Source organism: Brachyhypopomus gauderio, chromosome 17, assembly GCF_052324685.1.
Source record: "Brachyhypopomus gauderio isolate BG-103 chromosome 17, BGAUD_0.2, whole genome shotgun sequence".
Lineage (NCBI taxonomy): Eukaryota > Metazoa > Chordata > Actinopteri > Gymnotiformes > Hypopomidae > Brachyhypopomus > Brachyhypopomus gauderio.
Genome location: NC_135227.1, coordinates 17,856,648 through 17,878,342, shown reverse-complemented (window position 1 = coordinate 17,878,342; position 21,695 = coordinate 17,856,648). Strand labels below are relative to the sequence as shown.

Genomic DNA, 21,695 nt, shown 5'->3' with positions numbered 1-21,695 from the left:
GGGGCAGCACTGAGGTAAGAGACTGTATGTGCTAGCGTCAAGTCGTGCAACGGCATGTTCTGTATTGCTGCAGTACAGTAGTCGCGGTGTTTTTTCTCTCATTTAGATTTCTCTCATTTAGGTTTCCTGATGTTATTATTAAATCATAACACAGACGTCTACATTCCTTTTTTACATACACTGCTTCGAAGTTCCGATAGAGAAGGCAGTTGGTAAGACCACAAAATTCATATTCATCTAGGCCTACTCAGAGATAGCACATCATTGCCCTCTCGCAAATGTTTTGATTTTAATGGGTTGTCATGGGATTTGTGCATGTAATCTGGAAAAATGTGAACTTGCTACGTTACGGAGTGAAAAAAAAAATGTATATATATATATATATATATATATATATATATATATATATATATATATATATATATATTACACACACACAAGAGATAATAGATAGTTACTGCATACTACAACTTTTCACTTTTCTACTCTCCTCGTCTCACTGTTGTGCTCCTAGTAATTATCACTGTTGTTATGACTGTGGCCCCTAGTAACAATCTTTTTATTCACTGATAATTCTTTAGTACTATTTCCTCATATCTCTGTTAGTGCAATAACACTGTTGCTGCTATAATCTCTGTGTCTTTTCAGGTCTCTCTTTGTTGTTTTACATTTATCTCATTATATGCATAGTGTTAATATATTGCCGTTTTGACTTATTATCTGTGGTTAATATCTCTTCTGTATCACCTATTGTATTTATTGTGATTAATGTATGTTCATACGTCATAGCACATACCTCATATTTGTACATAGATTCATGTATACGTAGCTCTTTGTAACACCTTCTGTATATATTTTGGTCATGCATGTGTGCAATGTGTGTAATTCTGTGACAGCACAATGTGCTTCAGGATCAGTAAAGTGTTCTCTTCTGAAAAACATCTTGTGCAAAGGCAGTAAAAATGAATAATCATTTTGGGGTTATTTGCACGGTCCACTGAAGTGACATCAGGTAAGATGTGTGTCACTTGAACATAATGCTTGAGGGAAATACAGCCCAAGCTGCCATTTTAGTAGCTGGTGTTGGGGGGGCTTCACAGAGCAATTCACACAGTAGTGATTATAACGTCTAGACTTTGGCAGCATTCTGAAGCCATATAGGAACGAACGCAGAGCAGATCAGGAAAATGTGTTAGCCCACCCTTACGAAACACTGTGGAAGTGTGTGGGGTAGATGAGTGTGGGATAGATGAGTGTGGGATAGATGAGTGTGGGATAGATGAGTGAGTGTAGATGAGTGTGGGGTAGATGAGTGAGTGTAGATGAGTGTGGGGTAGATGAGTGTGGGGTAGATGAGTGAGTGTAGATGAGTGAGGGTAGATGAGTGGGGTAGATGAGTGTGTGGTATATGAGTGTGGGGTAGATAAGTGTGGGGTAGATGAGTGTGTGGTAGATGAGTGTGGGGTAGATGAGTGCGTGTAGATGAGTGAGGGTAGATGAGTGGGGTATATGAGTGAGTGTAGATGAGTGTGTGGTAGATGAGTGGGGTATATGAGTGAGTGTAGATGAGTGTGGGGTAGATGAGTGAGTGTAGATGTGTGAGGGTAGATGAGTGTGGGGTAGATGAGTGGGGTATATGAGTGAGTGTAGATGAGTGTTGGGTAGATGAGTGAGGGTAGATGAGTGAGTGTAGATGAGTGAGGGTAGATGAGTGGGGTATATGAGTGAGTGTAGATGAGTGAGTGTAGATGAGTGTGTGGTAGATGAGTGGGGTATATGAGTGAGTGTAGATGAGTGTGTGGTTGATGAGTGGGGTATATGAGTGAGTGTAGATGAGTGTGGGGTAGATGAGTGAGTGTAGATGAGTGAGGGTAGATGAGTGTGTGGTAGATGAGTGGGGTATATGAGTGAGTGTAGATGAGTGTTGGGTAGATGAGTGAGGGTAGATGAGTGAGTGTAGATGAGTGAGGGTAGATGAGTGGGGTATATGAGTGAGTGTAGATGAGTGAGTGTAGATGAGTGTGTGGTAGATGAGTGGGGTATATGAGTGAGTGTAGATGAGTGTTGGGTAGATGAGTGTGGGGTAGATGAGTGTGAGGTAGATGAGTGAGGGTAGATGAGTGAGTGTAGATGAGTGTTGGGTAGATGAGTGAGGGGTATGAGTGGAAGTGTGTGGGGTAGATGAGTGTGGGGTAGATGAGTGTGTGGTATATGAGTGAGTGTAGATGAGTGAGGGTAGATGAGTGAGGGTGGATGAGTGTTGGGTAGATGAGTGAGGGGTATCAGTGGAAGTGTGTGGGGTAGATGAGAGAGGGGTTGATGAGTGTGGGGTAGATGAGTGAGGGGTATGAGTGGAAGTGTGTGGGGTAGATGAGTGTGGGGTAGATGAGTGAGGGGTATGAGTGGAAGTGTGTGGGGTAGATGAGTGTGGGGTAGATGAGTGTGTGGTAGATGAGTGTGTGGTAGATGAGTGTGGGGTAGATGAGTGTGTGGTAGATGAGTGTGTGGTAGATGAGTGTGGGATAGATGAGTGTGTGGTAGATGAGTGTGGGGTAGATGAGTGTGTGGTAGATGAGTGTGTGGTAGATGAGTGTGGGGTAGATGAGTGTGTGGTAGATGAGTGTGTGGTAGATGAGTGTGGGATAGATGAGTGTGTGGTAGATGAGTGTGTGGTAGATGAGTGTGGGGTATATGAGTGAGTGTAGATGAGTGTGGGGTAGATGAGTGTGTGGTAGATGAGTGTGGGGTAGATGAGTGTGTGGTAGATGAGTGTGGGGTAGATGAGTGTGTGGTAGATGAGTGATCTTATAGATGTGGTGAGGAAAGCAGCAGGGAGTGGACCCACTTTCAGCCTTCAGTCTGAGTGCAGTAACTGTTATATTTTCCAGCATGGCAGTTCTAAACACAGGGAGTCACTCTGCTGGGTGAAGGATCAACGTGATCCTTCTAGTGACCAATGACAGGCTTCGCGTTTTTGGATCGCACGGAATTTGGGATCCACTGGCTACAAAGCAATTGCCTGTAATTTATGGTGTCTTGTTTCTCTGTCCAGGAGTAGGCCCATCCTCTCGGGGCTTCAGGCACTGTATGAAACCAGAGGGGCAAAACTGGACACCCCCTCTTTTGAGAAAGGAAGGGTCAGCTGTTGGACTGGAGGGCCTGCCCCCTCACATGCAGAGAGCCGTGTGCGGGGGAGTAGTGATTAAATATAGCTCAGAGAGTCAAGGAGCCCGTGAGCCCTCAGTGGAACAATTGTGGAGTGGGCATGCACTGAGTTACACCCCTGACCTGCTGACAGAGCTGTATCTTTTAATAAGCTGAAAAATGTCGGTTATTGGTTAAAGAGTTATAGGTTTTTCGTGACAGACACACCTCTGTATTCTGTCCATTCTCTGTAGCCGGTGTCTCCCTCTGACTCTTGCTCTCTCACTCTCTCTCTCTCTCTCTCTCTCTCTCTCTCTCTCTCTCTCTCTCTCTCTTTTACAGTCTTTCTCACAGATAAAAGCTCTCCTTCTCCCATTCTGCTTTTTACTATGTCATGGCTAGAGAGCGAGTGAGACTGAGGGAAGGTTTAGACACCTGCCTCTCCGTGTAGAGTTACATTACCTTTGTGACCTGCCTCTGTGGACTTCAGAGTGTGGCTGAGTGCCTCAGTGCGTCTGCACCTTGATGTCGGCAGGCTGCTCTCATGGAATGCTAACGCGAAGAGAACTGCGACCCAGTTGCAAAGGACCATACCTCTATCTAAGGATTGTCCTCACTTGAGGCTCTGGGACCATTGTGGGTAAGTGTGTCCTAGCTTCTTCTGTATGTGTCCTCATATAAGTACCAGGAGGACATAGCTGTCAGCCTTCAGTGCGGTGCGTGACTATAGCATGTTGCATGCACTTCAGAGTTCAACATGTAGGACGGATCAGTGAAGGATGGAACGCCGATGTGTTTTTTCAGTCATGTTTTATTGTCAGTGTCACAAATATCTTTCAAAGTCTTTGTCATAGACTATGAGAGATGTGTGCTAAACGTACTCGGTACGTTTGTGTAAAGAAAGCATGCTTGTAGATCAAGTTTTTTTCTCCCCATTTAGATTTTTATATATACTTTAATACTAATGATTGAGATTCTACATCATCTCTATGTATCTTTACAGGACAAAGATAAAAGAATAGCTAGTTAGTATATCACTGCTTTGTTCTGGCCGATGGATATGATGCATTAAAACAGTACAGCCTTAGGGAATACCCAACCATTCACCTCCACAGAGAACTCTACTCTCCAAAAAAGAACAGACCATACAAACGTAGGGTGGATTACTTTAAATTCTGTCCGTGAAGTAATGGTTCATTTGCCCAGACCCTGGGTGCCAGCCACTTGCTGTTGGCCGTGGCACCAGTTGCTGGGTCTCACTGTCTTGATCTGTAGGCTGGACTGTAAAACCGTTACCCCTTTGATACTGTATCCATGGGAGGGGGAGGGGGAGGGTCCTCTGGGAAGTGGAGTGTCCTAAAGGGGCGCGGTGGAGCTGACACTCAACCCCAGCGTCCCTGTCCTACCAGACAGGCTACAATGCCCACTCCCTAAGGACCGAGCTTACCCAGCAACAGTTGTTGCGGACACACACGCTTTCATGTGAAAACTCCTTGCACTTTCAAGACGCCCGCAAAACTATTCTAACGTACGTTCTGTCTGACGCTAGCTGATGCGGCTTATATTGAGTCGTGGGTAGTGGGAAGGAGTTGCATGCAAGTTATTATGAAGGGCTGCACTGACTGTAGCCATCTGAACAGTATAAGCATGCTTAAATATCAGAAGCTTTGCTCTTCATATTTCCAGTGGGTTTCCTGTACAATATTCAGGCACTTACAGGTGACCTTTGTTCCCCATTGTCTGACAGGAAACAGAAAATGTTCCCTCTCTGCCAAGAAAACCACAGCATGTTGCTGTTGTAGTGTCTGTTAACGTCCTGAAGGGCAGCGTTGTGTCTTTTTGGCCTCCTTCCACTACATTCTAAGAGTGAACTGGCCATGGTGTCACCACGGGTGCAGACACAAGCAGACACTGATAGGTTTTGTGAGGAATGACGTTATTTAAAAGAGGTTTTGAAGTATTTAACCCCTCATGGCCCATCGTTTCATTCTTCTTCTCTCACGAGCACTCTTGTGTGGAACAGAGATCGTTGCAGTCAAACCATTTAGGAAACATGAAGTGTGTAACTGATTTGGGTTTGTTGTCACCGTAAAGTTCTGAATTCGGCTGTGTTCGCTGCTGCTCAGTACGAAACTCGGTGTTGGATATCCGCAAGCTGCTGTTGTGTGTCCAGATGTGTTCTACTGCACCATGTTTTCACTCAGTGGTTCAGCTTCAGAGTGTCTGCTTCAGCTGGTGCAGCTTCAGAGCATCTGCTTCAGCTGGTGCAGCTTCAGAGCGTCTGCTTCAGCTGGTTCAGCTTCAGTGTGTCTGCTTCAGCTGGTTCAGCTTTAGTTTGTCTGCTTCAGCTGGTTCAGCTTCAGAGCGTCTGCTTCAGCTGGTGCAGCTTCAGAGCGTCTGCTTCAGCTGCTTCAGCTTCAGAGTGTGTGCTTCAGCTTCAGCTGGTGCAGCTTCAGAGTGTCTGCTTCAGCTGCTTCAGCTTCAGCTGGTGCAGCTTCAGAGCGCCTGCTTCAGCTGCTTCAGCTTCAGCTGGTTCAGCTTTAGAGCGTGTGCTTCAGCTGCTTCAGCTTCAGCTGCAGAGCGTGTGCTTCAGCTGCTTCAGCTTCAGCTGGTGCAGCTTTAGAGCGTCTGCTTCAGCTGCTTCAGCTGCTTCAGCTTCAGAGCGTGTGCTTCAGCTGGTTTCTAAAGCTGCTTTCCCTACGTTTCCAGCACCATGCAAAAAGTCTACTGGTTTCTTTTAGTCCTGTAGAGAAGGATCTTTGATCAGATTCTGGACATTTTTTAACAAATCTGCGTATGTTTTGTAGTTTCTGGTGTCCTGCTGGTTTGGTGAGATTCTTCAGATCTAGAAAACCTTCAGCTGAACGTGTTTGAAGACGCTACCCTCTTTCTTTCACTCACCTTCACTCTTGTGTCATCTGCAGCTGCTATTAATATTACAACTTGAACTTTGCTTCTTTTTCGAACTCCACCTTTCCAAACGTTCCTTTTAAAGGGGCAATGATGTCACGTAACCAGAGACGCTTGAGTGGTTGGGTTTTGGTTTACCAGTGACATACCCCGTTCTGCTTTCTCAGGGGTTCAAGGAAGTTAAACTGTAAAGCTGTGCTGCTGGCTGAGTGTCCATCAATATCAGTTTCTTACTTGGCTCACAGCGTTGTGGAGGATTATATTACAACTAATGGAATATTAGGGCATGTAGATGATTGCATAGTAAATCTGCAAACTGACCTGAGGATTTTTAAAGTTTTATTTGACCTCTTATAGGTATAAAACCCGATTTTCATTAGCAGGTGACTGAAGGCACAGGCAGAGCAGGACTCGGATTGGACTGCTTTATGTGTAAGATGGACTGTGATGCTACCTTTGTGTCTATGTCAGAAGGCTATATTTACTATCTCTGAGGATGATGCTACAGTTTGAAACCCAGTATGAAAACTGTTATTCTGACTGCAGCAGACATAAGAGTCACAAGTGTTCGATAATTAGAAGCTCACACTGTATATAGTAATCCGAACTGTAGTTCCCAACCGGTCATACATGTTTGTTGTTGTTGTTGAATGTAGATGGATTCTAAAGAAGAGTGATAAAAATTAATCTTTATTGAGTTACGACATTTGAAGGTTATCAGCTGTCAGACATTAACAAAATTAGACCTTGAACCTTCTATTAATCCCCAAAATTTCCATAGCCTGGTAAATTGTCGTATTGTATGTTGTAATTTGTTCAAAACGCTGCCTCGTTTTGAAGGCGCTTCTCCCAATCAGAGAGAGTTGTCCTGAGGCATGGCCAGGCTATAAGAGCAACCTTACTTTAGTAACAGACATCACATCTCGCCACTTGCCAGAACCGTGCTGTTGCCACTTCACCGGGTCCTTATTTAGACACATTGAGGTCACCGTGTGACAAGCCCGCTAAAATCTTTCATTTCTTCAATGGCAGCAGTGCAATGTGCAATGTGGAATTCGGACAGCTGCTGAAACCAGCCGGCTCTTTTAGTTATCTTCAAGAGCTGACCTCACTGGCCAAATCTGGACTACAGAACACTGCCAGCTGTGTATTCATGCCGTATCCCCGCCACTGACTCTATTAGAGGGATCAGCGTTGTTTAGAAATGGCAAAAACAACCACAACCTGTGGTTGAAATCTACTAACAATTGTTTTTTTTTGGTTTAAGCTGTGTGTCATGTACATACATTAAAGGATCTGGGATTAAGGATCTATGGTGTATAATATCTGTACTGTGCATGTATTCACAGCTATACTGTATATTTGATGACATACAGTGTAGCTGGGAATACAGCTTTTGTATTACGGATGGAAAATCAGATTGTCATTTCTTTGTGTTTTCAATTTCACCCAGTAATCTTATTGGTCCCGCTAATCGGACCAATCCCACAATACACACATGCTTTTTTCCATTAACTGGTCTACAAATAATGGCACTGGCTAGGCCCACAGGAAACACATGCTGATCAGTAATAAAGTGATACTTCTATCTCATAACCACAGGTGTGGGGGACTTACTATAAATAACACAAGCTAACAGCTGGCACTTGAGTCCTCAAAGCAAGTTCTGCTCTTCAGACCGGCCTGGATGCTGCCTTGTTCACAGGTTCTCTAGCTCTTTGGAGAACTTTACGCTGACTGATCTCTCGACGGTGTTCACCCACGTTTTCACTGTGCCAAACGTGTCTGTTGCACGTTTTCCAGTCCGATGTTATAAACCTCTGCTGGCATTTTCATACTGTGAAGTCAGCTGACTAACTGTACCTGATAGTGTCTACGCGTATTGGAGACTTTCATAAGTGACCTGGTTTTGACTAAAGGTCAAAGGTATCATATGGGTGCTTCAAATTTCATTGTACTTGTAATTTAGTTGTACTTAGAAATATGACTTATGCAAACACTCCAGACATTACTTATGCTCTTTAAAAACACATCATTCTTGAATGAAGCCATTGGGATCATGGCAGAGGTCAAGAGAAGCTTCAGTCAGTGATCTAAATATGTAGAACTGACCGAAAAACAACTGGCTGGTTGTAGAAACAGGTGTGGAGTAAAGTGATCACTTAGTGTAATGTGGAGATGAAACAGTAAAGTTTCTGTAGGCACTGTGTGAATTCAACCCTTTTTTTTCTGCGTAAGAGACTGCAGTTGTCTGCATCTCTGATGTTTTATGTTCTTTAGCCATCTTGTTCTTCAGCAGTTGTTTGACTCGAAGACAGATCAGGATGCTGGGGGTGACTGGAAGCTGTGAAAAAAATACCATCAGATCTGGTTTTACGTATGAACACGAGAAGCTGTGAAAAAAATATTCCATTAGATCTGGTTTTGCTTATGAACCATATGAACATGAGAAGCTGTGCTTGCAGTGACCACTGACCACAGTAGGTCTGCACCAGAACATGCTGGTGCCCTTAAACATAGGTTTGCAACTCCACCCATTGCCTTAACCTTGGTGGTTAGTTCAGATTTTTAATACACCCACTTTGTATAAACACCACTGGTATTTTTGGGCTTGTCCGACCAGTTTCCCCTGGACAATAGACAAAAACATGTACCTCACACAAATTAGAGTGCACAAATTAGAGTGACGGCAGAGAATTACAACATCATTCCATCAGTCTCCCATGGGTCACTTAGCACCTCCTCCAATGTGGTATTTTTATGTGCAGTGTTTATTCAGCCCCCTATATTTGGTGGTTAAAACTCTGTGAACTAACAGAGATAGTTGACCCTTGAAACAGGGAGTTGAACTCTAGCCAAGCTAAGATAAACCTATATGCCAGACTGCTACCACATAGTCTACACTGAAGTGTACCGTATTCTGTTTTTTAAATAGAATATACGGCTTACTGCTTTGGCCACTGGCTGCATCTGTCTGGCCTGTACTGATTTTCAAGGATGTATAATGTGAAGACATCAACAGACATTATAATGCTCACATTTAGACACTTCTCTAATCCTTCTTGATTCTTCAACATTAATTGTCAGCACCTCTACACGAGATCGTCCTGGTACCGCCCTACAAAAGCAGTTTTCAAGATATAGTTCTCCTTTTCTGTTTTTGTTTTTTAAATCAGTGGAAGGGTTTCAGTGGTCTGCAACATGTCTCCTTCAGCAACCTTCAGAAGGGTCTGGTTCTTGTGCCTGCCAGCCAGCACCTGGAGCAGTTTCTGGAACCAGTAGAGATTAGAGATGATTGATAAACTGGCACTGAATTTCTCTTGGAACGGTCAAATATATGAGAGAGGGAGGGAGCCTTTTGTTCTTCAGATATGGGCTTATCTCTTAAGTTTGTTCGTGAGGTTAGATGCCAGAAACAGCCGCTCAGTTCCACATCTGACAGCAGTCTTCCTTCATTCATCTTCACCAGTTCATTCTGAGCAGTCAAAAGATGTGAGATGGTTGCCTTGATGGTTCTGGTAATGGTTCTGGTATAAATGACACTTGGTCAAAGTCATGTTCTTTTCGTTTTTTAATACATCAGTAGTGCACAGAGAGACTTGTAACCAGAGACTCCAGAGAGATTTGTAAACCCATCGGAGACCAGCACTGCACAGTTGATGATCATGGACTATGAGTCATAAGTACTTTATTGAAAGAAATGCAAGGATAATTTAATTTCTTTCCTGTGTAATGTGGTGGTATACATACCACACATTCTGGGTTGACATTCTGAACCCACCTTAGTTAGCTTCAGTTCTGGGTTTTAATCAGTGCATAACGTATAACAGTGTGTTGTTTTGGTATAAGTGTTAACATATGCAGTATTGGTTACCTTTCTCAATTGGGTATCTTTCATCAGGATCAATTATTCTTTTATAAATTGCCTAACTGCACTTGTGTTCTCTGTGCATAAGTAAAGGATAATTTTTTTCAGTAAGGTATCAGAGTGACTGAAATACTGTAAATGAAAATGTAAATGTAATATGCAAATCTTGAAATTCCTGCAGTCATGTGACACAAATTTGCCAATGAAGCCATTTCTGTCGTTGTTTAATCCTAGAGGCAGTATGAGGTCCAAAAGCAATGGAATGGACAGCCCAGCAGATGGGGTTCTCGTGGTTCCTCGTCCAGCAGATGGGGTTCTCGTGGTTCCCCATCCAGAAGATGGGGTTCTCGTGGTGCCTCATGCAATACACGAGCTCAGCAGACAAGGTGGGAGTGAGACGAAGCTGTTGACCACAGAGAAGACCAAAGTTCAACAAGAAGGAGAAAAGCAGATGTCAGGCACTGACAATAAATCCACCGAGAGAGATGACCAAAGGTTAGGGCTGAAGGATCTGTCCAAAGATGACCTTCTGAAGCTCCTAGGGATGATGGAGGGTGAGATACAGGTATGGTCGGTCAACATCTAAGATCTGTCTGGGATCTGAGTTCTGGGTGCAGAACTCTTCTAAATCCATGAAATGAATCAGCAGGGCCCATTCATCATATCTTCAGTGAAAGAGCACTGGTTTTGGGGGTTTTGATGACCGAACTAGTTGAGGAGTTACACTTACGCTCGGCTCATTTGCCACCATACTGACTTGCATGTAGGCTTGTACCATGAAATATCTAAACTTTCCCAGTGACCTTAATGGGCCACATTCCTATTTTCCTGACAGCTGATATGCTCACAAAGTTCCTTTAGATCAGGGGTACTCAACTGGCGGACCGCGGTCCGGATCCGGACCCGAACGCAGTCCTGTCCGGACCCAATCTCATTCCTGATTAACTGGATACGGACCAAAACAAAACCGTAGCATTCATTTCAGGGCTATTGAAAAAACACTCCGTCACGAGTGTTACGTTCGCCACCCCCAAAATTCGTGCACCTCTCGAATTTTGTAACTTCGCGCCGCGCTTCAGCGCAATGAACAAAGTCACGTTTTCAGGGTTCATACACCTTTATAAGGTGGAATTAAAGCACTTGTACGTTACTTTCAAGGTCCATTTCAATATTTCCCAACATGTTAAACATAATTAAGTTAAATATTTATACATATACTCGAAATAATTCGCTTTTTATCACATTATTTAATGGTTGTTTATTTAAAAAACGCCCAATCTTCACGTCTTCACGTTCTCTCATGTTTCGTCTTGGAATTACAAGAGGCTCGTATTTGTTAACCTAATACAAGAGAACTATTCAGTCAGACAGCTATTTGTTGTGAAACCAAGTAGTTACAATTTCAAGCATTTTAAAGTACTTTAACCTAATTTCCAGCACTTTTCAAACCTGAAACATATAGCAACATTAAAATTGGTCAGGTAAATGTTCATTCCCCTGTTTTGAGGGGTGTTTCTACCACATATCGTTTCGGACAAAACGCCTATCGTTTCGGAGAACACTGCAGTGACGCTCGCGAAAGTATAAACGCCTCCACCGTTCGCGCACCGTCCCACCCCCCCCCCCCCCCTTTCAACAACTTACGTTTGCCACCCCCGCCGCACCGGACCTCAGGTCACAGGTATCTGCCAAAATTGGACCGCGGACAAATTTAGTTGAGTACGCCTGCTTTAGATCACTGTAAGTCTCTCACTGTAATGGTTAATGGAGGGGGTAGAGTGTTTGTTATGTGAGCAGATGGCTGGAGTCCACACCTTGTCTGGCCAGACTCAAGAAAGTCAGTGGAGTGAACGCAGTCAACTTATCTGCGTTGTTGTTTAGCGACAGTTTAGCTCCATCTAGTGTCACTGTTATTGATTTTTTTTCTCCGTCTCGCTGGAATAAGCCGTAAAGCTTAAAGAATGTCTTTCATCTTAAGGCCAAATTGCTCTTGCCAAATTCTAATTTATTTATGCAGGCCTTTTACAACACAGCACTCGTTCTTACAAAGAAGCTTTACAAATGTTTTGAGTCCACGTCCCAAATGAGCCACCCAGAGGCAAGGGGGAAAAGTTCCTGGGCAGATTAAGGAAGAAACCTTGGGAGGACCAAGACTCCAGAGGGAACCCATTCTCCATGGGCAGCCCAACTTATTATCAGTCTGTGCTATTCAATATTATATATGGTCCGTTTTGCTAAGTGATGGACTCTTGAGTTTTACAGATCCTTCTCTAGAGCAGCACCCAGGAAACCTCAGTTCCTTGCAGGCATGAATTTAAGCAGGGAGGTGTGAGGTCCAGACTCAAAACTCACCTGTTCACAATAGCCTATTCCCTGTGATTCACTTTATTGTCTATTGTATGTTTGTGTCCTCTGGTGCATATTCTGTTCTCTTTTTAATTTGTTTTATTTATTTCCTGTAAAGTGTCCTTGAGTGTTATGAAAGGCGCTTATAAATAAAATGTATTATTATTATTATTATTATTATTATTATTATTATTATTATTATTCTCCTTCCCCAGGCTCGGGAGGACGTCATCCGGCTGCTGAGGGCTCGTCTCAGCTGTCCCGAGGCTCTGGAGTCCCAGTATGGCTCCGCGTCCCCCAGCAGGCCCCTGCAGGCACTGCAGAGAGACGGACATCTCATCAACGACCGCGCCCACAACGAAGACGTGTATGAAAAGCCAATGGCCGAGGTAATTCACATACGCCGGCACCTCTTGAGACCTGATGGGACTTTGTTTAATTGATCTCAGGAGTAGGAGCGATGACATTGTACCCAGCTGATAGCGTGCCTGAGCAGCAAAGTGCTTCATCACTGGTCGGATGGATGTAGTAATCGAGCATTTGAGGCCTGGCGTTGGCACTAACGTTCCCCGTGCTGCCGTCCCACAGTTGGACAGGCTCCAGTACAAGCACAGGGAGACGTACCGGCGTATGCTGGAGCAGCTGCTGCTGGCGGAGAGAAGCCACCGCCGCACCGTGCAGGAGCTGGACACGGAGAAGCGCAAACACGCCGACTACATGGACAAGAGTGACGACTTCACCAACCTGCTGGAACAGGAGAGAGAAAGGCAAGGCGCGAGGCTGCCCCCAGATGGCGCCGTAGCGCTCTCATACACGGGTACACACGGGCGAGCGCTGGTCCATCTCATCAAAGGACCCAAGGCAAGGCTACCTGGTATGCTAAGTACTGCAATTTAGCAGTGACTCAGCCAGAGGAAAGATGCTCTTATTGTGAAAGTGTCATCTGTTACAAAATACTTTATTTACAGTAAAGACAGTGTAGTTTACACTGCTGTGGAGGGCAATTAAATGATATGAGGGGTAGTTTACTATTCAGAGAATAGGCATCGAGGTGTCCTATGGCACTCCAGAGGTCAAAGGCTTCAGGGTGATTGCCATGGATACAGTGACCCCTAAGAGGCCAGCGTGGCATGGAGACACTGAGAGACGAGGGGTAAGTTTGGTCAGCCATGACCTTTTAGTTAAGAGTTATTGTTGAATTTCATCCGGGAAACCACAAAGCCCTACAGGAACATCATGACATACCTCACGTGTGGGATTTCAGTTCACTTCTGATACACAAGTTCAAAGCTGTAAAAAGAGATACTGTTGTTAAATGTTCAAGCAAAGTTTATTTTGTTTGTTCAACACCAACACAGAGTGAACATTTTTAGTGCAAAATTAATATTAGGCTGTTAATGGAATATTAGTAATTGACAATGAATTTTAGTAATAAGTTACAAAACTTACATTATTAATTTACAAAATAATTAATTGTTTATGTAAGTATTAGAATTTAGATTTGAGGAGCTTGACCTCCAACCTTGTTGTATGTCATATCATGTGCCACGTGATGGTCTTGTGTCCTCTGTGAACCATCATGAAATGCCTGATCCAGGATCAGCACCAGCTTAGCCAAATTTCAGTCTTGCCCCACCCCTCCCGCTCCAAGGCTGCTGTCAGTGCTGTGTCTCAGGATGCTGATGTTGGATACCCTGCCCTGTATCATATGGTCTTTCACACCACTACAGATGTGCATAGACCTGAACGTTCACACCGCCACGTGCACATGTGTGAGTGTGAGTTTGTGTGTGTGTGTGGTTGTGTGTGTGTGGTTGTTTGTGTGTGTGTGTGTGTGTGAGAGAGAGAGTGTGAGGGAGCATGAGAGCGTGAGAGCGTGAGTGTGTGTGAATGTGTGTGTGTGTGTGCACGCATGTGCGCTGATCACTCAGTACTCATCAGTCAACATGTGTGGGAGAAGAATATATTTTTGTCTCACACTCACATCTGGCTTTCATGTCTTGTGATAAAAGAGAAGACTGGAAAGATTAAAGAGGTGTGAAAACAAGTTTTTTTTTGCTTTAAAGAGTAGCAGCTCAGAACAAGCTTGCTGAGATAATTACTCTTTTCTTTTGTGTACCCAAGGTTAATTTAAAATCATAATCCCACAGTAACATGGCATTACTTAATAAATGTATATTGAAAGCCATCACTGAAATTCACTTTTTAACAAAGATTTGCAGAATTGCAGAAACTAACCCCATTTCTCCCTCCCTATCTCCCCAAAATATTACTTGCAAAAAATATCCCATAGTAATCAATCAGTAGTCTTAATTTTTGTTATTCACTACCTTAAAAATAACAAGGCTTTTTTTACAGTGGTGACCATCATCCCTATATATAGAGCCGGTCAGAGTATCAGTTCACTTGTTTTTCCTCAGCATTAGGTATAGAGTTGCAGAGTGAGTAGTAGTCCACTCTTAATCTCAGCGAGGTCTCTTCAGGTCTCGGGTCACTTTGCCGTTCATAGTAACCGCTGTTGTCCAGGGTGACGAGCACCAGTAATGAGTCTGAGTGGATACACATACACTTGTTCTCCTCCTTGCAAATGTGAAATCAAATTGCATGTGATGCAACTTTTATGGACAAAACTAATTTGGCAATAGACGAATTGCAAAACAAGGGACGGTGCTGTTGGAATGTTAATTGTAAATGTTGCTCTGGGGAATAAAAGAGGGAAAAGGAGAGAAGGAATGAACGAGGGAAGGAGGAAGGAGCAGTCCCACCCCACTGGAGTCCAGTGCAGAGCCCTGCAAATCTCTCTCATATATGGGCAGCATGTGTCATAAGCCAGACTGGTCAGATGGAGGTTTGAAAATACTTGTGATGGACAGAGAAGGCCAGTTCCCCACAGTGGAGAGCACCTGGGCATTGACCACACACAGAGGCATTACATTAAAGATCATGACAGTGGACATACCTTAAGAGCCCCCAAACTGGAGGGGACATTTTGTCTGCAGTTTGCTAGTATCAGTATCAGAAATGACATGCATATACTGTTACGTACGCGTTACATTATATGTACTGTTACATTTTATCGTACACTGCAAGAAACCGTGAATTTGTGAATCTGAGTGCCAGCCACGCATCCAGTTGACTGAGTGTGGTTGTGGTGTGATTGCAAAACCGTCCAGTGGGACAAGAACTCTTGAGAGGTTGAGATTTGTGTTAGAAATGTTCTGTTTTGCATTAGATGGCTGGACCCCCCCCCCCCCCCCCCTCCCCCTTCAAACTGTAAGACAGACGTTTGAGTCAGAGAGAGAGTATGCAGGAGATGTCAGGGGAAGTACAGACATGCTGAAGTGTCCTCGCAGAGCACAGACAGGGCGTTTGAAACCCGCACCACAGAGAGAAAAGAGCAACCGCAGGCATAGTCTGCCCCAAACTTCCGTTATTGCTTAACGCTATTTTGTGTGAAAAAAAGAATGTACAGATCCAACCCGATATTTGCTAGTCATTTTCACACATGCTGAAGCTCAGAAGGACCAGTCTAGTGCGGAGACAGGGTGAGACCCTGAGAACAGCAGGCTCTCAGCCAAACTTTGGCACTTAATCCAACATTCACGTTTTGGTTTTGGAAACATTTGCAGCAAGAAGGGTGGAAACGTTTCACGTGCTTCTGTTGGGCTCATAGAAGCACACGTGGCTTGTTAAACAAACACTGGAATTAGTTACGAACTGCGTGTGCTATTATTGTCTCACGTTTCAACGTCTACTCCAGAATCTTTGTTTGGCCTTTGTTTTAAACAACTGATAAGGATGTGTAAGAAGAAAGTTATTATTGAGAAATATGCTTTCTTTTACTAAAAAATACACAGAAACGTTGCTGCACTAAACACATATATTATGCAGAAATTTTTATTATTGTTAAAAATTGTTGTGTTGCTTTTCTTCAGATTAAAACTGTTGCTGAAGCAAGAAAAAGCCTATCAAGTTCGCAAAGAACAGGAACATTCGAGAAGACTGGAGAAGGTTCGTGGTGAGCTCATCAAGCTGAAGACATTTGCACTCATGCTGGTTGATGAACAGCAGCTCCACCTGGAGCAGATCGACCAGCAAAGCCAGAAGATCCAAGAACTTCTCCAGAAACTTCAGGAGAAGGAGCAGGAGCTGAGCGCAGCCGAGAGCCAATCAAAGGAGTGTAGCCAGAAGCTCTTGGGCCTTGAGGTTGAGTTAGAAGTTAGAACTTCCAAGTTTGCACGGCAGCATGATGAGATGACGGCTAAACTTGCCACCCAGGAGACTCAACATAGACAGCTGTCGCAGAAACAGGCAATGCTGTCGCAGAAGATTCAGGAGCTGGAGGGGACAAACGGTGTTTTGCAGAAATCTGCGGAAGAGCTTCAGGAGCTGAAGGACAAAATAAGCAAGGGAGAGTGTGGCCACTCAAACCTGATGGCAGAGCTGGAGAGCCTGCGTCAGAGGGTTTTGGAGATGGAGAGCAAGGATGAGGAGATCGCCAACGCTGAGAGTCAGTGCGCCGAGTTGAAGAAGAAGCTTCACACGGAGGGAATTCACAACAAGGAACTGAAGCTGCAGGTAGAAAAGCTGCAGAAAAGGATGATGGAGTTGGAGAAGCTGGAGGCAGCCTTCAGTATGGGCAGGACTGAATGTGCCCACTTACAGGATGCTCTGGAGAAAGAGCAAACCCTGACAAAGGAAATGTCCGATGAGCTGGTGATGGTTAAAATCCGCATGAAAGAGCTGGAATCATCCGAGTTGAAACTAGAGAAGGCAGAGTTGGTTTTGAAAGAGGAGCTAATGAAACTCAAGTCTGTCACGGTAATAATGGTTAATGAACACAAGAACATGGCGGAAAGGATAAGATCTGAGGAGAAGAAGAGAGAAGAACTGGATAAACTGTTTAAAAAAGAACAAGAGAAAGTTACGGAGGTCACCGAGAGGTTGATTGATGAGAGTAAAAGATTTCTAAAACTTAAATCAGAGATGGAAGCTAAAATAACTGCTTTGGTCAAAGAGAAGGGTGAGCTGCAGGCCACGTTTGCAGCTGAGGAGGAGAAATGTAAAGATTTCAGTTCCAAGGTTTGTGCGAGGAAACACATAAACGAGGAGATGAAGGACGGAAGAAATGAATCTACAAATAGGTCGTTATACAAAGAAGAGGAAAGACTTTCGAATTCAAGGCGAGTGGATGAAAAGATAGTAGTGGAACTGACTATGGAAATCGAAAGGTTGAGGAATCGGCTCAAGCAGCTTGAGGTGGTCGAGGGGGATCTAATTAAGACGGAGGATGAGTACGATGTGCTTGAGAAGAAGTTCCAGTGTGAGCAGGAAAAAGCCAGGTCCCTCACGAAGCAGGTTGAGGAAATGAGGAGGCAGATTGCGTTTAGTAAGGCGATAGAAAGAGGAGAGGCAGCAGGTCAGGAGACCGAGTTATGGTGGCGGTGCAGGTTAGAACAGGCCAAAAACAGGGACCTGCAGTCAGACGTTCAAGCTCTCAAGGAGAAGATCCATGAGTTCATGAACAAGGAGGACCTGCTCTCACAGCTGCAGGTGGACTTCTCCATCCTACAACAAAAGTTCCTTGAGGAGGAGGACCAGAAAAAAAGCATGAGCAGCGAGGTTCTCAGTCTTACCAAAGAGCTCGAGATGACCAAACGGTACAGCCGGGCCCTCAGGCCCAGTGTCAATGGGAGGAGGATGAGGGACGCTCCGGTGATGTCGACGGGAGTCCAGACTGACGCTGCCGAAAATAAGGCGGCCGATGATGACGACACGCCTGCTGTGTTCATCAAAAAGTCCGTGCAAGAGGAGAACCACATCATGTGCAGCCTTCGGCAGAGAAGTGTGAAAAAGCCCGCCGAAAGGCCGACGGTACGCGAACTCTACCCTCCGCCAGCAGCTGGCGACCTTACTATGAAGAAATCCTGGATTCCCTGGATACGGAGGAAGGACGGCCATGTCCAGAGTGCTCCGGACAAGGCTGCAAATACAAACGGGGAGACTGTACATTCAGAGATTAAAATGACTCAGAAGCAAGGTCACCCGTTACACATTAGAGTGACTCCCGACCACCAGAATAGCAAAACCACCCTACAAATCAGCAGCTCTCCTGTAGAGAACGTCTTCAGTAACCCCGTCGCAGCCCCTTCACAGAGGCCACAGATTACAGTCATTCCTTCCACCGCCGTTTCTCCAAATGAGAGAGCCAGAGAGCCAAGGAGTCCGGAGAGAGCCAGATCTCCAATGACCATCACGACCATCTCAAGGGCCAAGTCCCCAGAGAGTGTTAAGACCCCTCCCGCGGACAGACCTACGTCCCCACCCGTATCGTTTACGTCCGTTAGCACCTCCACACTTTCAGACACCTCTAGCTCCCCAGAGCCTCAGGAGTTGATCACGGGCAGGGCTGTGTTTAAAGTGACTCCTGAGAAACGAGTGGTACCCACACCCATTAAGAAGTGTAACTCCAATGCTAATATCATCACCACCGATGACAACAAAATTCACATTCACTTAGGCTCACAATTCAAGAAGCCCTGTGAGAACAGCAGCGCGGTGGTGATGGTCAGACCTGTAGCCGCTGAGAGCAGGGAGCTCTCCATGGGTACTGTGCTACGCTCACCACGTCAAGGCACAATCAGTAAAACGTCAAGCAAAGTAACCAGCAGCATCACCATCACACAGGTCAACACAGCACCAGCCCGCCCAACACTCCCTGTGGTACGTTCTGTGCGTCACTGAAACAGGTACCAGAGGTACAAGGCAAACGTTTTAAACATTAAGTGTTTAACATGTTTAAACATGTTTAAACATTAAATAGTTGCTAAAATGATCATATTACTATCCTAAATAATAATATTAATGAATAAAATTAATTAAATAAAATAATAAAAATTGATAAATATTAATAAATATTTGTATAGCACCTTTCATACATACATTCAACTCAAAGTGCTTTACAGAATAAATAAAACATTTAAAGGAAGCAAAGATAAAAAGGAAACAAAAATAATAAAATAAGGTAATGAAATACAATGTTACTAGGTGGCTGAACTTAGATTTTTGTAGAAACAAACAGAAAATAGTTATTGTCTCTAAGCTTTTACAAATTTACTTTGGTTCCCATTACATGAGTTATGGGGGCCCCGGCCTGCAAAATATTGCTCTAACTCAAAAGAAACTGACGTTTTCTCAAAAACTTTCTCTTCTTTTCCTGTTTACAGCAGCCTGTTACGGAGACCCAGTCGCCCCGGTGCGGGCTCACACGTATTCCCATGTCTCGGGGCATGAAGGCCGGGAAGGCCGTGGTGGGAGCTCTGGGCCTCTCCACCGGCGTGAGAATGGAATCCAAAGCAGAGAGCCAGTCCGTGCGCGTTGAGGTGAAGAAACCAACCATCAGCTGCCCCGGCCTTCAGAGCGGCAGCAAAGGCTAATGGAGAATAGAAGGGAAGCGATTAAGTATAGAGATATACACACACACACTCCAAGAAAAGTTTACGGTCTGCTCACGGTCAGAGCCCACAGGCTGACAGACGCCGTTGCACGAGACGATGGCCCTGTGTGCCTCTTTATGCAAATCAAAACAGACCGCTTCCTCCTGTACAGACACTGTACATAAAATGGTGCATATAATTGGTGCATAGTGTTATCTCTGTCAATCTTATTCTTTACAGGAGCTTACAGGGGAAATTAAAATGTTACACTCAAGAGTACCAATCGTGAGACTGGCTTTTCTCTGCAAATTCTCTGCATATGGCTGGTACAGTAGCTACACCTGCAATCTTCTGTAATGTACATGTTGAAAAGTAATGATGGCGGTTGGGCTTGCAGTGACACTGTAATGAACTGTGTAAGGCAGTTAATAAGCTTACATACTGTATGTGTTGTACATGTGTTAATGTTATTTTCGGAGCCCCAGCTTTGTCATGCGTATCTATTGTTTTTACTATTGTTTTTGACAGAAATAAAGTGTTTTCTTTTAAATGTTCATTTGAAATGACTGATTATTCATTCAGTTCGCAAGACTGGCCTGTGTTAGACCTTTCGTTACAAGCACTTATTGGGAAGAGATGTGCTACAACACAGCTTTGCTTCATTATGGATTTATATAGTGACTAATTCACTGTTTATTCTGCTAAGCGAAAAGCCAACATTGAGGAGGCAACAGTGTAAAGGCAGGGAGCCTATTGAATAGAAACAGTGACCTTTTCTGTTTCATTAGTTAGTACTTAAGTATGGCCTTTTTTAATTTTATTAATGGAAGTCTTGACTATACCGTCTTTAATCTGTCTGACTAAACTCTAGCTATCACGAAAATAGTTGAAGGATAAACTAGTTCACTGTCCAGTGTGACGGAAGATAGCAACAATGAGAAGATCAGCAGCTTCAGTATCAGGCTAACAAAATCTGACCAGGATATGGTGACTAAAAACATGATGAACAACCAGAAGACAATGAGGAAAGCGCAGAGACAAAATGAACTGTGGGAAGTAATAGGCAGACCTCACTGCCACCAGCACCACCATCAGCAGACCAGCACCACCAGCATCAAACCAGCACCACCAGCAGCAGCAGGTTGGATTCTCACTATAGAAGTAAATTAACTGCTCAAATTCATATAGATCACACCACTCATACTCAGCAGTGACCCCAAACACACAGAGTAAGCAGCCGCATCATTTATCAGGAGCAGCGAGTCAGTGCTCTCAGTCGGCCATGTGAGTCAACCTAGGTGGAAGCCAGTGTGTGTACTAGCAAGGCCATAAGGAAAAGGGCAGTCTTACAGGCCTGTTGGGTGTAACGACTGACCCCGCACCCACCTGTCTGCCAGGTCTTTCTTTTCCTACTCCATCTGCTCAGCATTGTCATTTCAGTTTTCACACCTGTTCATCTACAACTCCGCCCCTCCGTAGTGTTAACACCTGTGTATGCTTTAGTTCCCTCTTCATCTCGTGTATTGACACTCTGTTTTGTCGTGTGCTTTGCCCTTCATTGTTAATGCCAACGTTTATGTGGATTTTTAATGCTTATACTGATTGTCTGTTTTTTGTTTACCACGTCTTGCCCGGTCATTCGTGTTGGCCGTGTTTATTTATCTGATTCACTGGTAAACCAGCCCTGGACAGTCTACATTATTCTGAAGCAGGATTTAAATCTTGTTCTTCTAAGCACATGCGTCCGCCTCCTTATTGCTGAATCATCTAGTGGGTGATTGACAGGGAAGATGATCGGCCTCCCACGATGAATAACAGGTTTCAGTCAGACATGAACTGCACAGGATTTTAAACCATGTATTTCATTTTACTTTATTTTAAGACTTTAAGGCCATTTAAGATTTTAAGCCCAAGGTGGCCAGCACATAAAGAGTGCTTTGGTGTGTACACGGCAGAGCACATACGGACATTCATCATGACAAATTAAAGCT

General features: G+C 44.3%; 1 protein-coding gene across 2 annotated transcripts; it reads left to right on the top strand.

Moving 5' to 3' along the window:
• The first annotated feature begins 42 nt into the window (after positions 1–42).
• On the top strand, positions 43–20,258 carry filip1a (filamin A interacting protein 1a). Of its 2 annotated transcripts, XM_076978424.1 has the most exons (7): positions 43–212; positions 3,487–3,784; positions 10,157–10,487; positions 12,484–12,657; positions 12,857–13,035; positions 16,204–18,991; positions 19,495–20,258. In XM_076978424.1, the coding sequence occupies exons 3-7, from the start codon at positions 10,164–10,166 to the stop codon at positions 19,702–19,704; spliced, it is 3,675 nt and encodes a 1,224-aa protein (XP_076834539.1). In that variant the 5' UTR covers positions 43–212; positions 3,487–3,784; positions 10,157–10,163; the 3' UTR covers positions 19,705–20,258. The 2 variants fall into 2 exon arrangements, with proteins under 2 accessions (XP_076834539.1, XP_076834538.1); XM_076978423.1 differs by lacking the exon at positions 43–212 and having other exon boundaries at positions 2,500–3,784.
• The last annotated feature ends 1,437 nt before the right edge of the window (positions 20,259–21,695 follow it).

Bases quoted from the DNA above. Each gene is read 5' to 3' on its own strand.
- filip1a (XM_076978424.1), top strand. From the start codon at position 10,164: ATGAGGTCCAAAAGCAATGGAATGGACAGCCCAGCAGATGGGGTTCTC. The intron at 12,658-12,856 runs GTAATTCACATA...GCCGTCCCACAG, and splicing joins ATGAAAAGCCAATGGCCGAG to TTGGACAGGCTCCAGTACAA. The intron at 18,992-19,494 runs GTACGTTCTGTG...TCCTGTTTACAG, and splicing joins CCCGCCCAACACTCCCTGTG to CAGCCTGTTACGGAGACCCA.